Below are 14,881 nucleotides of genomic sequence, written 5' to 3' on the forward strand. Positions count from 1 at the left end.
GTTGTTACTCTTCAGAATAGCCCTTTCCTTCATTAGTTACATTTTGATCATCTACCACTTTGTTCACTTAATTCTATTCTTGTCCTCTTTAGTTGGGTTCCTACAGTTAATCCCCATTTTATTATGAAAATATTCACCTTCAAAATGATAACCAGAAAAAGTACTGAGCTTAGAATTCAAGAACCAAAGTTCAAATCTCATTGTTGCCACTTTCTATACCCAGAAAAGTCCCTTTAATATCTTTAAATTTCAGGTTCATCCTCAAAACGATCATTTGGCCAGCCTGTCAAACACATGCTGAAAGACTAGAGGATACTTTGACTAGTTGCTAAAATTCCTTTAAAAATCTGAAATTCTCTGAACTTTTGATTCTATCATCAGAAAATATTCAAATGACAAAATAAAACAATCACCAAGGGAGCAAAACAGAAAATAAAGATAGAAATTAAAGAAAAGATTACAGTCACAGAAAAGAAAAAAAGAGTATAAAAGTAAAAGTCTTCATAAAATGAACAGGGGTAGTAATTGAAGGGAAACCAACTAGAAAATCAGGAAATAGAGAAATCAGTTAGAATGTCCTCTAAGGATTAGTGTAATTAATACAACATTGTCGAAACAATGGTATTCTTCACTTCCAGAAAGATAATTTCTCTCCAGCTCTTGCCTGATCTTGTTTATCAGAAAACCCTATGGCCATAGCTCTTTGAGATTTTCCATAAAATCTTTGATGTATTAAAAAAGCTGGTGACCAGTGGAACTGTCAAAAATGTCAGGACAAAATCTTGGACTATAACTAAGCTTCTCAGGTAAAATGTAAATCAGAATTAACCCACAACGGCCTTTGAATTCTGAATTGATACATCTTGGTATCAACCTGTACAGTGGGCAACACAGTGGAGTTCTCAGCCAGGTAAGGCTATAGTCTAACCACGGGCCTGATACTTATTAATTAGGAGAATATGGAACAAATAGTCAGCCTCTATGAATGACAGCTGCCTTAATAGTAATTAACAGGTTATAATATCACAGGCATTTCCAAAGTTTCCATGACACAACTTTAGGAAACAAGTGTTAACTAATGTGGTGTCTGTCCCAGACTAGAACACTCAGCAAATACTTGGTTCCTTTTAACTTTACACTCTACTTAGTTAATAGACAATTTTTTTAAACCTATAAATTCATACCTTATTAATGCGTCAGCCTCAGAACTTTCTTTCACTATTAAAGAAAACAATAAAATTATATTTAATCAACAGAAATATAAAATATTAAAGATTTATGACTCTGATGTTTTGTTATAATAAAATATTCCTCCAGGCCCATACCTGGAAACATTTTTAGAATTAATATTAATTGTATTTCTGATAGGTAAGTAGTGTATTAACAACTCCTATGTCTCCTCCTCTGTACTTACCAAATGCAAGAAACATGGAAATTATAAAAGTTTGATACTTAAAAGTAAGTCATTTGTCTCAAAACCATAATCCTTACTCAAAACTGCAAGATGAAAGAAAACCTTATCATTGTCACATAAAGTAGCATAAAGATATCAGTGTCAAACAAGGGGAGACACAATGGTGGGTTAGCAGGAAGTGGCTTTTTGCACAGCTCCAAGACATGGGACCCAGAGGGGGAAAACTGCTTCTCTGTGAGGTGGGTGATGAAAGATGCCACCGATACTCAATACTGAACAGAGAGCCTGGGAAACTGGGGAAGTTGGGGTGCATCAGACAAAGAGAGAAACAGAACTGGAGCTGAGGTTCTGATGGGAGTGGGGGAAATGAGTACACGAGGACAGGAAAGACTGAAAAGTGCTGCAGATGAGGGGCTGGGGTTGTGGCTCAGTGGTAGAGTGCTCACCTACCAGGCATGAAGCACTGGGTCAATCCTCAGCACCACAGAAAAATAAAATGACTGTGTCCACCTAAAACTAAAAATTTTTTAAAAAAATTTTAAAAAGTGCTGCAGAAAGTGTTGCCATGGGACCCAAGAGGCAACCTGGCCTGGGAAGACTCAGAAGCTATTCTGCTCCTTAAACTACTACGTGGAAGTCACCCCTGCTCTGCCTGCTATGCACAGGGAGCTGAAGCTGGAGACATGTTTGCACATCTGCACTGCAGCGGCACCAACTCAGACTGGGAACTTAGATCCACGTGCTGGGGCCCAGTCCCATACATGAATCCAGCAGACACCAGCCACAAGCTCTAAAGTGAGCCTAGCACATCAGGAGAATTTCTGGCATGGACAGCATTTTTCCTGGGGGTAATGTAAGTCAAAGAGGCCAGAGAGAGCCTGCCTTCCTCTTCCCTTGACACAGCACTGCCCAGGACCAGTGGCAGTGGCTTCAAAATCTGAAGGAGCAGGAGGGATGGAGCTTGGGGCTTGGGGGCAGATCTCAGGAGGCCAGAAAGGACAGTACTCTTGAAAAACGGAGCTGGTGAAGAACTGGCTTCCCCTTCCCAAGAGTGTAGCCCTGGAGAGAAGAGGGGGATATAGTGCTAAAGGTGCCTTGATTCTTTTATGCTCAATAACTCCCCATGCAATGAAACACCTGGGGCAAGGACTAGGCCTCACTGCCTCCCCTGAGAAGATCTTGTAGAACCCAGCATAACCTATACCCGGGGTGGAGCTGACAGCACCTCCCACAGCTAATCCCAATCCATGGAGAAGGGACAGAGCTTTGGCACAGAGAGCAAGCATGTTGTACTCTCAGTGACAACCTGTGCTTTTTTTCTTTAGTTTTTGAATGTGTACTGATGGATACATGATGGACATTTACACACTTTTACATGTGAACTTTTTTTTTTGCTTTCTCATGTCTAGCAATCTTAAACATACTTATTTTTCCTTACTCTGTTTTTTGAGGGTTACTCTGTTTTTTGAGGATTAAAGTTTTCAATTAGCATATTTTGGATTGAGTTTGTATTCTGTTTTAAAATCAATCCAAAATATGCTAATTGAAAACTCTCTCCTCTTTAATTCCATTACTGCTTTTTTTCTCTTTCCTCCTGGTAAACACATCCTACACTACCTCTGCATCTGTCATATTCCTATCTAGAAAACCACAAATCCTTTTCTACTGGCAATTGCTTCTTTCCTCTTAATGAACTCTATTCTTAACTTCTAACACTAACTGGGGGTGGAGGTGACAGCACAGCTGGAGTTTACAGAACTCCAGACACCACCACTAATGCTACAGCAACAATTAATACAATTGAAGCCACAGGAACACCTATTCTTTGATTGTATGAAAGACGATTCAAAAAACTTCATATACACACACCCCAATCAATAAATGAACAAAGAATCTGAACAGGTACTTCACAGAAAAAGAAATACAATTGGTCAATATATTTTTTAAATGTTTAGCATTATCAAGAAGACAAGCAACAACAAATGCTGGAGAGAATGTGAGAAAAAAGTTACACTCATCCATTGCTAGTGAGACTGCAAATTGGTGCAAGCACTCTGGAAAACAGTATGGAGATTCTTCAGAAAATTTGGAATGGAAACACTATTTTACTCAGAAGGACTTAAAATCAACATAATAAGTGACACAGCCACCTCAATGTTATAGCAGCTCAATTCACAATAGCTATGAAATCAATCTAGGTGCCCTTAAAAAGATTTAAAAAATTAAAGAAAATGTGGTACATAGACACAATAGAGTACTTATTTCTCATCCATAAAGAATGAAATTATGGCATTTGCTGGTAAATGGGTGGAACTGGAGACTATCATACTAAGTGAAATAAGACAATACCAGAAAACCAAAGGCCAAATGTTCTCTGATCCTAAATAGAATAAGTTATAGACCATGTATGTATCACATATCAAAATACACTCTACTGTTACATAGACCTAAATATATACAAATAAAAACTGGTGCTGATAAAAAATAAAAATAAGAACAGAGGAGATAAAAAAAAAAAGCTCCCACCTAACATATACCCGTTTAGGAATGGACAGACATGTCTAAAATTCAGTGGTCTGGACACTCACCCTAAAGCAAGACTAGAAATAAATGAAGCAACTCTTACAAAATCATGCAGGTCCTCAGCCTAGGTCTCTCCCATATCCTTGCAGGCAGCACATTATTGACAAATTTAGAGGAACTACCACAGATTCTCTACTGCCTATATCACTAGTCCACCAACATGACTCCACTCTCAACACTGATGCAGAAAGCTGTTACCTCAGAACTGACAGTGCAAACTGACAACAGCTCACGAATCACAGATAAGACACAGGAAACTGCAATTCAGATGCCATTTGGAAATGAATTCAACTTTATACAATAAACCAATACCACAGGACACATCATCCAGAGAAGGCTACTTCCTAAGTAAACCCTCACATAAAGATGGAAGAGACATATCCCTGAAGATGTACAAATTTCAATCTAGAAATGTAAGAAGATAAAAAGCAAGGTAGTATGACTCTTTCACAATTTATAACTCTAGGAACTTTTTGCAAAGATAATGCAATAGAGAAAGCACCAGAAAAAAAATTCTAAAGAATGTTAAAAATAATGAATGAATTCAAAGATGAAACAAAGAAAAACTGAGTAAATTAAGGAAAACAGTGCAGGACATGAAAGAACAATTCAATACAGATTCTGATAAAGAATCAATTAGAAATCTTGAAAATAAAGAGCTCCATACCTCAAATAAAAATATCTAGTTGAAGTCAAACCCATAGAGTACATCAAGTGAAAGAAAAAAATATCAGAGTTTGAAGTTGATAAAATACCACATTCAGACAATACTAACAACAATCAGAAGAACTGTAAACAACTTACAGACCCACAATTCATAGACAGTACTCTTATGAATCACTGGTTCACACAATGGAGGAGAGGTACAGGCTATAGACAATGCAAGCTTTCTCCGTGGATAAAAGAAATTATTTCTTAAATCTGGTGACAGTTATGAATATCCAGGCATAATAAGGTTTTAGAATCCCAAATGGACATGACCAGAAAATTAGTCTATAAAATTACCAAAGGTAAACTGAAATCTACAGAAAGGGCAAAGAAATTATAAACACATCAGAAAAAATATTAGATTTCTGAGTAGAACCTTTAAGATTCAGGATAGCATGAAATGGTGTATTTCAAACACTGAATAAAAAAATGTTTAAAAGTAAACAAGGACAAAAACTATAACATGAATGGAAAGGATGGTCATCATGTTAAGGTTAAAAAAAAATCAAACAAAAATCCAAGTATCACATGCTCTAACATGTGGAATCTGGGAAGAAAATATGAATGACTAGAAAATGGAAGAGAGATTATTAAGGAAGAGGGAAGGTAACTGGGGAGGGGGAAAATGGAAGTAGGGAGAGTGGTCAGGATTCAATTATTGTGTGTGAGTATAGAAATATCACTGTGAAATCCACTAACTTGTGCCCACAATAGGAGTTGATATTAATAGTTGATAAGAACACCTGTTTTTATAACAAGTCCAATTTGCTATAATGTCACCATATAGGAAACACACTAATTTAAAAATATTTTTCTTATTTATGCAAAGCCATAAAATTTCAGGGTTCCAAAATTAATATAAAATTTCTTCAGATAATATCATTTAGATGATAATTTTTCTACAATTAATTGCTAAATAATTCTGGATTCTAGATGATCAAGAAGGAAATTAAGAAAAATATGAATGGAATTTAAAGATTTATTTTTTTCCATTGTTCTTTTGTAATCAAAACTTCCTTACTCTTTTTTTTAAATACAGGGCATAAACACCAAGAGTAACTCACTTTTGTAAGTCTTACCTGAACTGAAAATTGCTGATGTTCTAGATTCTGCTTTCATATATTGAAGAATTAAATTCCTGTTGCTATATTTGAAAAAAGTAATAAAATTGGTATTTTAATAATCATATGAAAACACTGACCAAATATAATTGAATACTTTGTATAGAGTTTTAGATCTAGTATCAGAACTTTTTTCGTATGCTCTCCAAATTTGTAAGCCTTATAGAAATTTTATTAACTTGAAAATTATTTGTGGGGCTGGGGATGCGGCTCAAAGGGTAGCGTGCTCACCTGGCATGCGCAGGGTGCTGGGTTTGATCCTCAGCACCACATAAAAGTAAAAAATAGAGATATTGTGTCCACCTAAAACTAAAAAATAAATTAAAAAAGAAAATTATTTGTACAATTTTTGTTCTGATGCCCAGGCTGATCCTAAACTCCTGGGCTGAAGCAATTGTCCTGCCTTAGGCTCCCAAGTAGCTGGGGTGAATGCACGTGCCACTGAATCCATACTTTTTAAAGAAAAAATTAAGGTAAAATGATCATTGAGAGCAAGACAGGTAAATATATTAACTAGTGTAGACTGAACTCAGAAAATGCCCTCTGTAAACAATAGCTCCTTGTTCTTGTAAAGTCCTTTCTCTTTGGCTTAAGAATTTCTAAAAAATAAGGGTTCTATGACTTTAGTTCACCAGGTTGTAATAAAGATTTACTAAGAATATTGAAAGAAATAGTAAAATAATGGCATATTTAACTATTTAGAATCTCAACACTATTGTATATTTTTACAGGTTCTAATATCCAAATGTCAAAATCATTTTTAAAAAATGCGTGAGTCTTAATTTTCATTATCATTAGTGCTCTTTGTGCTTTGTAACTCAGAGCAAATCAGTGATTAAGTAATTTACAATTTTATTTATAAATATCTCCTTAGAGACTATAATCATCCCCTTTTTTGAGACTCTTCAATAACAAAGGCAAGAAATTAACAAATGCCAAGGACTGGCTTGGACTACTATTTCTTCTCTACCTAGTTGAACCAAATCGGCAGACCTTTGTAAGAGTAGCTACATCCCCACGTTGATCTCCAACTGCCTTGGAAGACAAAAAATCCTCTTCAACACAATGGATCCTGAGGAGTCATCATGGGGCTTAGCTCTCTTGAGATTCGATGAATCTGCCTAATCTCTTCGTTTGGGGAAGAACTTAATATATGCTGAAAACTTTAGGTAGTGATTCCAACAGCTTAGGAAATTTTCATTATTCGGGAAAACCAACCACTAGAGGTGCCAATAAAAATTGGCATCCACCTTAGGAAACAGTGCTATGGGGCCCCTTGCAGTCAAAGGAAATGTATTTCAAGGGATGGAAGGTTTCCAGGTACATATCTGTTAACCAAGATGGTAGAAAACTCTGATCTCTTTCAGTGACTTTACTTGAAGTTCTCTGATAGCTTTTAATGATTTCAATTTTCTGACAGAAAAGACAAAGTCCTCAAAGGATAATGCACCAGAAAAAGAAAAGTCAATATGGGGGTTCTATATAAGGTTCCTAAAAGGGGGACAGGGTCAGAGCATTTATTGTGTGTTGGCCAAAGCTAGAGGCCAAGCTGTCAAAGCAGAGTGCTGCTGCTTGGGAACGATGGTTAAATAAAAAAGCATGAGAACTAAAAAGAGTGTTGTAACTTTTGAGTCTAAGTGTGTGTTACCATGAAGACTCAGGGATTGGATCAGTGAGAACATATAGTAAAGCTACTCTCTACCAGACTGCAAGGTCAGTTCTAGCAGAAGTCCTAATGTATTGGCTAGTGGTGTACCTCGGTGCTAGAACAATTTCCTTGCATGTATGAGAAGAGGAGGAAAAGGGAGGAGAGACATAACAAACCCTGCAGGTGACTCATTACTTTTTAAAATTTTTCTAAATTTTAATTGTATATATGACAGCTGAATGCATTTTGATTCCTTGTACACAGCTGTGGCACAACTTTTCATTTCTCTGATTGTACACAATGTAGCGTCGCACCATGGGTGCAGTCATACATGTACTTAGGTAATAATGTCTACCTCATTCTACCCATCTTTCTTGCCCCCATTTCCCCTCCCCTATCCTCCCTCCTCATTGCTCAAACTTTCATCACTACTTTTAGGCTACACTGAGGAGCTGTCCTAACTCACTACCTTTCCATACATAGTTACACTATGAAGTCTCACTTCATGTGTGAGATGCAACAGGTGTAACTATTGTGGATCTACATCTAATGCTGATTAGTACTGTCATGTAAACACTTACGCAGTACTGCCACTAGCAATGGCATAAGACAAGGCAATCCGTCCACACTTATCTGAAGCAGACACATTAACACCACATTGAAGCAGCAGCTCAGCTATCTGTGTTGATTTATGTTCCACAGCAAACATGAGGGCTGTTCTAAAATGAGAGAGATAACTTCAACCTTAGGCATTTTAATAAATTTATTTAAATAGCCAATTTACTACATTTTACCAATTTGATATCTTGCTTTACATACACTAACAGACATAAACATCTTGGAAGATATCGTATCTTTATCTTTGAAAGTCATTTGTATGTCTAAGAGGAAAATAAAGACAACAACTATGATGATGTCATTCATCTGGAGTTGGCAAAGATTTCAATGAGAAAACCTCCCTTTTCTTCCTAGGATGATGTAATACATTGTAACTCACAGTCAGCCAAAGGTCAAGAAGTAAAAAAAGCTATTTGCAGGCCTAACATGATAACAGTAGCACTGTGGTAATAACAGTCATTGTTGTTTCAGTCATTCACTTGGAGAAGCATTTGCCAGGCATTGAAATCAGTGCTATATGTACAATCTGGCAACCAGCTTTCAAGCATATGTTCTCCTATTTCTCATATCAGGAAACATATTTAGTCATTACCCATATTTAGGATTGCTTTCAAGGTCACATATTTTGCATTTGGAAAGCTAGGAATGCAATCCAGTCATGTGTGAATGTAAAGCTTCTTTCTTCTTTCTTTATCACCCACCTATATCTTATCTTCATTAAAGGAAATATTTTTTCCCTTTGAAGTTATTTTCTTTCCTTTGTCCATGCCAATTAAAAATAAAATCACTCAATAGCAATTAACACTCAGAAATAATCTAAAATCAATATTCTACAAAGTAATTTAAAGTAAATAGTCATCCAAAGGACGAAATTACTTTCAATGTCTGTTTATGCTCAACACAGCATTTCCAAAAGAAAACTATACCTGGAGAAGACAAAATATAACAGAAAGTTCAAAAAATCCAATACTAACAAAGCAAACTAAAAGTCCATATTTTACAAAACTAAAATGAAAATTCTAGCTAGCACAAGATCATGTGATCAACAAAATCAAATACTAATCATCAGCCAATAATTATCAGGGCAGGTGACTCATACCATAAACTCTTTATTTGTGTTACTCAGTTTTAATAACTGCTTTTCTCCCTAATTGTAGTTCATTGTTCATATATTTCACGTATATTCACACATATATTCCAATGATTATATCAGTCCCATTAATTTAATAGATTAACTTAAGTGATTTTTACTACAAAATTAAGTTTTTTCAAAAAAAAACAATAAAGTACTATACCTTCCCTTATCATCAACTGCGTGTATGTTTGCTTTATTGTTAATAAAAAATTCTACCATCATCTGTCTCTTTTTCTTTATGGCGAATAAAAGTGGTGTTTGGCCACTCTGAAAAACAACAAAAACAGTTTATTCTCAAAATTAATTCTTCTCAACTTAACCTTACAAAATACTGTATGAATATAAGCACATAATAATAATGTAAATTAAGAGTAGCCACTCTCTTCTCTTCCATAAGTGCTGCTCTTTCAATTTGAATTGCCGCTCCTGTGCCTAGAGTGGCCACATGAACTCCAATCATTTCCAAAGCTGCTTCAGACATTGACTGTTTCCACGGATCTTTGCCTCTGTGGAGCATTCATCATGGCATCTTGGAGTTATGTAACCCACACCCAACTCAACCAAGAGCATCTTGAGGACATGATGTATATCTTCTATCTCAGAATCCCCATTCCTTAACACATATTAGTAAAGGATTTAAGTATTTGATTAATGAGCCAAATTTTCAACTCATTCGTAGGGTGTATCAATCAGATTCTGAAGAATGTCTACTTTTCCAGAAATACCAAGACTCATCAGAAAGACTCTTTGTTTCACTATTAGATAAAATTTACAGAACTGTGCATTGCATGTCCAGTATCACAGAAATAGCTTTAACATTGCTTAACCCCTATTTGACACTGATTTTTCATAGCAAAAATTCCCATGTGAAGAATTCAAATTGCAGGGATAGAGTTCTGAGAGCTTTCCAGTGACATGGAAGTTTCCTCCGTGTTATACAAGTCCTCTTGATTATCTCCTCTTTATGGAATCAGAATCCCAGATACCAATGTCAAGCATTCCTGCTCCAAAAGGTCACAAAGATAATGGGCTCTGAATTAAAAGATATAGATTTTGAGTAAACTATATTGCTTTTTCTTAATTGGTCTCTGTCTTCTCTTATTATAAGATAAAAGATATTTAATTTATGTTAGAAAGCTCAATACAAAAATATATTCTTCCTACAGAATTGGAGAAAAATTTTTGCCAGCTAATCCACTAGTAGGGGATTAATAAACATAAATAACCCAACTCAAAAATGCTTAACACTGGGCTGGAGTTGTGGCTCAGTGGTAGAGCACTTGCCTAACACATGCAAGGCCCTGGGTTCAGTCTTCAGCATCACGTAAAAATAAAGTATAGGTACTGTGTTCAACTACAACTAAAAGCTAAATATTAAAAAAAACTTAACACCAAAAAACAAACTCAGTCAATAAATGGACAAAAGAACTGAACATAAATTTCTCTAAAAATTATGAAAAGCTCATCTACATCTCTAGCAATTAGGTCAATGCAAATCAAAACTACATTAAGACTTCATTTTCATCGTACTCCAGCCAAGATGGTAATGATCAAGAACACAAACAGTAATGCATGCTAGTAAGGGTGTCGGGGGAAGGCACACTTGTACACTGCTGGTGGGACTGCAGACTAGTACAACCACTCTGGAAAACAGTTTGGAGATTCCCCCAAATCTAAGAAGGGAACCACAACATGAACCAGCTATCCCACACCTCAGTATTTTCCCAAAATTACTAAAATAAAGTTTGCCTAGTATAGTAATACAGCCACATGTGTGTTTATAGGAGCACAATTTACAATAGCTAAATTATAAAATCAACCCAGGTGCCTGTCAATAGATGAAAGAATTAAGAATTGTGATGCACATACATACAATGGAGTTTTATGAGCCATAAAGAATAAATTATGGCATTTGCTGGTAAATGGGTAGAAACAAAAAATATCACACTAATTGAAAAAAGTTTAACTAAGAAACTCAAAGGTCAAGTGTTTCATATGTGGAAGTTAAGAAAAAGAGAAGGGAAGAACAGAATATCAAAAGAACTTGGGGAAGATCATTAGTGTAGAAAAAGGAGATTGAGAGGCAGAGTGGGAATAGGGAAGGGAAGGCAATGAATAAGGAATTCTTTAAGAATCATGTTATATGCATATATAAATATATCACAGGGAACTGTGCCTTTATGTATAAGTAGAAAGAAGCAATCAAAAATAAATAAATAGACAAGTGAAAGGAAGTCCAGGAGAACAGGAGGAAAATGGAGGAGGAGGGGTAGGACAGGAGGAAAAAGAGGGGATCATGAACTCAATTGGAATTTCATGTCTGTATGAATTGTTGGGATTAACCCAACTACTAAGTCATATAAACTCTAATAAAAATAATATTAAAATATATTCTGACTTGTAATGATAATCCTGGTAACAATGCTAAGCTACCTTTCAAAATTCTTTTTAATCTGGTTCCACTTTAACTGCTACTTAAAACTTATTTATAATTTTAGGCAAAATGTAATTCATAAATTTTGTGTATCAACAAGTTTTATGCTGATCTACATGGATTATTTTTAGCATCATGAAAGACTAAATCATTTGCATTTTTAAGGAACAAAGCTGAAGAGTAGTACATAGGACAGCTTACAACATCCTTGACTTATCTACTTCTAGCAATTATTTATCCACTTATAGCAATGAGTAACCTAATCAGGCTTACAAAAATTCCCATGAGAACATGATTTTTATGGTAGAAAGAAAGAAAACTATTTAAATGCCAAATTCTACATTCCAAAATTTGATCCCATTTCAAAGAGATTCATATTATGTAGACCATATTTTTGTAAATCAGTAGAAACCTCCATGCAATCTTTATCAAAACATATTATAAAAGAGGAGTTGTAACCTCATTTATAGAGGCAAAGTAGATGATCTGAGTGAATGCTGCAGTTGCCAGTAGCAAACTGAAGAACATGTGCGCCCAGCATGTGGGAGGCAAACCCTGCACACCACACCACACAGTACTATGGCTCAGGGGGGACCACATTGGGTTCCTTCACAGAAGCTTGAAGTTCAGATTTCTGCATGAGTTTCTTGATTCTAATTCATAGAGGCAAACTAAATATACACATGAGCTACAAGAAGAGGAGGAGGAGGAATACGAGGAGAACTTCCAACATTTGCTAATATTCTAATAGAGAAAATTCTGCTTATAATCAGTATTTGTTAACACACATTACTGTTAATTTTAAAGAAACATTTCAAATATTTTGGAAATAATGGTGATTGATGTATACCGTGTTTCTGGCTTCAATATCTGCGTTGAATGAAAGCAGTTTTGTTGCTACTGATGTGCTCCTATAAAAGATAGCACAGTGGAGCGGAGTTTCACCCTTGTTGTTGTGAACATTTGGATTGGCACCATGTTCTAGAAGAAGAATTGCACATTCCTCTTCCTCGTACTGTAGGGCCTGTTGGTTTTAACCAAGAAATAGATTGTAAATTTGGGAAATCCAAGAAAAAATATCTCACGTTTTACTCATTAGTTATAACTAAACGGCATTAATCAATTTTTCTTCTAAGCATTTCATCAAATTCATTTCCTGCAAAACCACTGGCTACACCTACCTTCATCAACGGTGTGTTGCCATCACTGTCACACAGGTCGACGTTGCATTTCCTTTTTACTAGAAGAGTCACCACTGCTGGATTGCCATAGGCACAGGCATAATGTAGAGGGGTCCTATGCAAGTAAGAGGCTTTGTTAGGAAGTTATAAGACACCTTTTGAAATATACAACTTTTCATGAAATTATAAACATTAGCTACTCGTAATTCTTCTGAAGAAGGTGCAATATTTACTAGCTGACATTACATTATTAAATTAATGAATAACTGGCCTATGCCATTGACACTTTCTTATTTCTTGTTTCTGATAATGCTGGCGATTGCACCCAGGGCACTCAATCACGGAGTCATATCCTAAGCACTTTTTATTATTATTATTATTTTTAATTTTGATGCAGGGTCTCACTAAATTGCCCACCCTGGCCTTGAACTTCCAATGCTCCTGTCTCAGCATCCTAGTCACTGAAATTATGGGAATGTGCCACTGTGCCTGGTCCCAATGATTTTACTTATTTTTGTTTGGTTTTTCATGGTGCTGGGGACCAGCACATGAAGACCCAGGCTGGGAGCATTCTAGGTAAGGGTTCTACCAAAGAGCCACATCCCCAGAGCAGAGCAGCCAACTTGCCTAGAAAGAATAAGGCTTTGGAATTTAGCTCATCTTTGGTTTGAATTCTACTTTAAGCTCTGATGTACTAGTTATCCCATAGTCTTCCTATCCCTCATTTCTTCACTAATAAAGTAAGGATTGAAATGAGTAATTATCTCCCAGGATACTACTGTGATGCTTAATAAAGAATCTATGTAAAAAATCTGAAGGGTTTCTAGCACAAGCAACAGCTCCATACTTGGTAGCTATTGTAACTAAGATTATTGATATTAATCAACAAAGAGTATTTCAATTAATAAAATAGCAGCAATATAGTGATTTTACAGGTATCTTTTTAAAACTGTATTTCAATGAGTCTTAAGTTGCTTTTTCCTATCATTTTAACACTGACATAGGAATGCCACTAATAATTCAGGCTGCATTTCAACTATAATTGGCAGCATTAAATTTTTTCCTTCATTCACAAAATAAAGGACCATCATAATCTATGGTGCCTTACCTTAAGTGAAATGTGAAACAAACAATAGATTTATGGCAGTTCTCATCACGTGGATAGCATTTAAATTCAGTTCTTAAATGTACTATAGGTAAAGCAGGCTGAATAATAAAAGCAAAAGACCATTCTAAAAGCAAAGTAATCTTTGCTTATTTTTTTCCCAAGTAATTGAAAGCCAAAGGAAAAAGAACACAAATGAATTAGTATTGGTTAAATTTGTTCAGTATTTAGACATACAGGATATATGTAAATCAGGTATTTCCAATGTTCAGTATTTGATACTTTAACTTTTCAAAAGGGAAGTTCACAATTTCCTATCTCCATAAATGTTTGATTGAAAAAGAGGAAGAACTGTTTCATTTGGTACTGAGTCCTATTCACTTCAGTTTTAATTAACTGTCACATAAAGTTTTTAAGAAAATTCTGTGAGACAGAATATGTTAACTACAAAATAAATAGCTGCGCAGTTTATGAGCATAAAAATAGGTATTCAGTTCATGAGTACAAATGAATAGAATTAAAAATTTGATGAGTATAGGTGAGAACTTCAGTATTTTTAAGTGAAACTTTTATAAAGTAAAGCAATACTTTTGCAGTAGTAATAATCTTTCATACTTGCTTTCTTCTATTTTCATCAAGATGCAACCAGAACAAAATTATTAACCTATAGTTGCATATATGAAATAAAATGTATATGTACTAATATCTACAATAGATGATATGTACTATAGAACTTCTATATACAAGTTTTCTAGAAGAAAATACAAATGCTTCTTTTTGCTGGCAAAGACTGTTCTAAGAAAGAATGAATTGAAAAGAAAACTTTCTTTTTTCTACCTCTCTTTTTAAAATCTATTATGCTGCTGCTGCTGCTGCTGTTGTGCTGGGGACTGAACCCTTACCCTTGAGCTTGCCAGGCAAGAAGTGCTCTAAC

The 14,881-nt window shown here is 35.4% G+C and overlaps 1 protein-coding gene across 16 annotated transcripts in view; it reads right to left on the reverse strand.

The window, feature by feature from the left end:
- Window positions 1–14,881, reverse strand: part of LOC110597004 (uncharacterized) — a 110,978-nt gene that overhangs the window by 84,686 nt on the left and 11,411 nt on the right. For all 16 annotated transcript variants that reach the window (XM_078033872.1, XM_078033875.1, XM_078033874.1 and 13 more), the window contains exons 2-7: window positions 12,843–12,957; window positions 12,512–12,685; window positions 9,388–9,494; window positions 8,056–8,193; window positions 5,785–5,849; window positions 1,185–1,218 (exon numbers count right to left, since the gene is read on the reverse strand). In XM_078033872.1, coding sequence (XP_077889998.1) covers window positions 1,185–1,218; window positions 5,785–5,849; window positions 8,056–8,193; window positions 9,388–9,494; window positions 12,512–12,685; window positions 12,843–12,957 — 633 coding nt within the window. The remainder of the gene's footprint in view (window positions 1–1,184; window positions 1,219–5,784; window positions 5,850–8,055; window positions 8,194–9,387; window positions 9,495–12,511; window positions 12,686–12,842; window positions 12,958–14,881) is intronic.

This window comes from Ictidomys tridecemlineatus, chromosome 16, assembly GCF_052094955.1.
Source record: "Ictidomys tridecemlineatus isolate mIctTri1 chromosome 16, mIctTri1.hap1, whole genome shotgun sequence".
Classification (NCBI taxonomy): Eukaryota; Metazoa; Chordata; class Mammalia; order Rodentia; family Sciuridae; genus Ictidomys; species Ictidomys tridecemlineatus.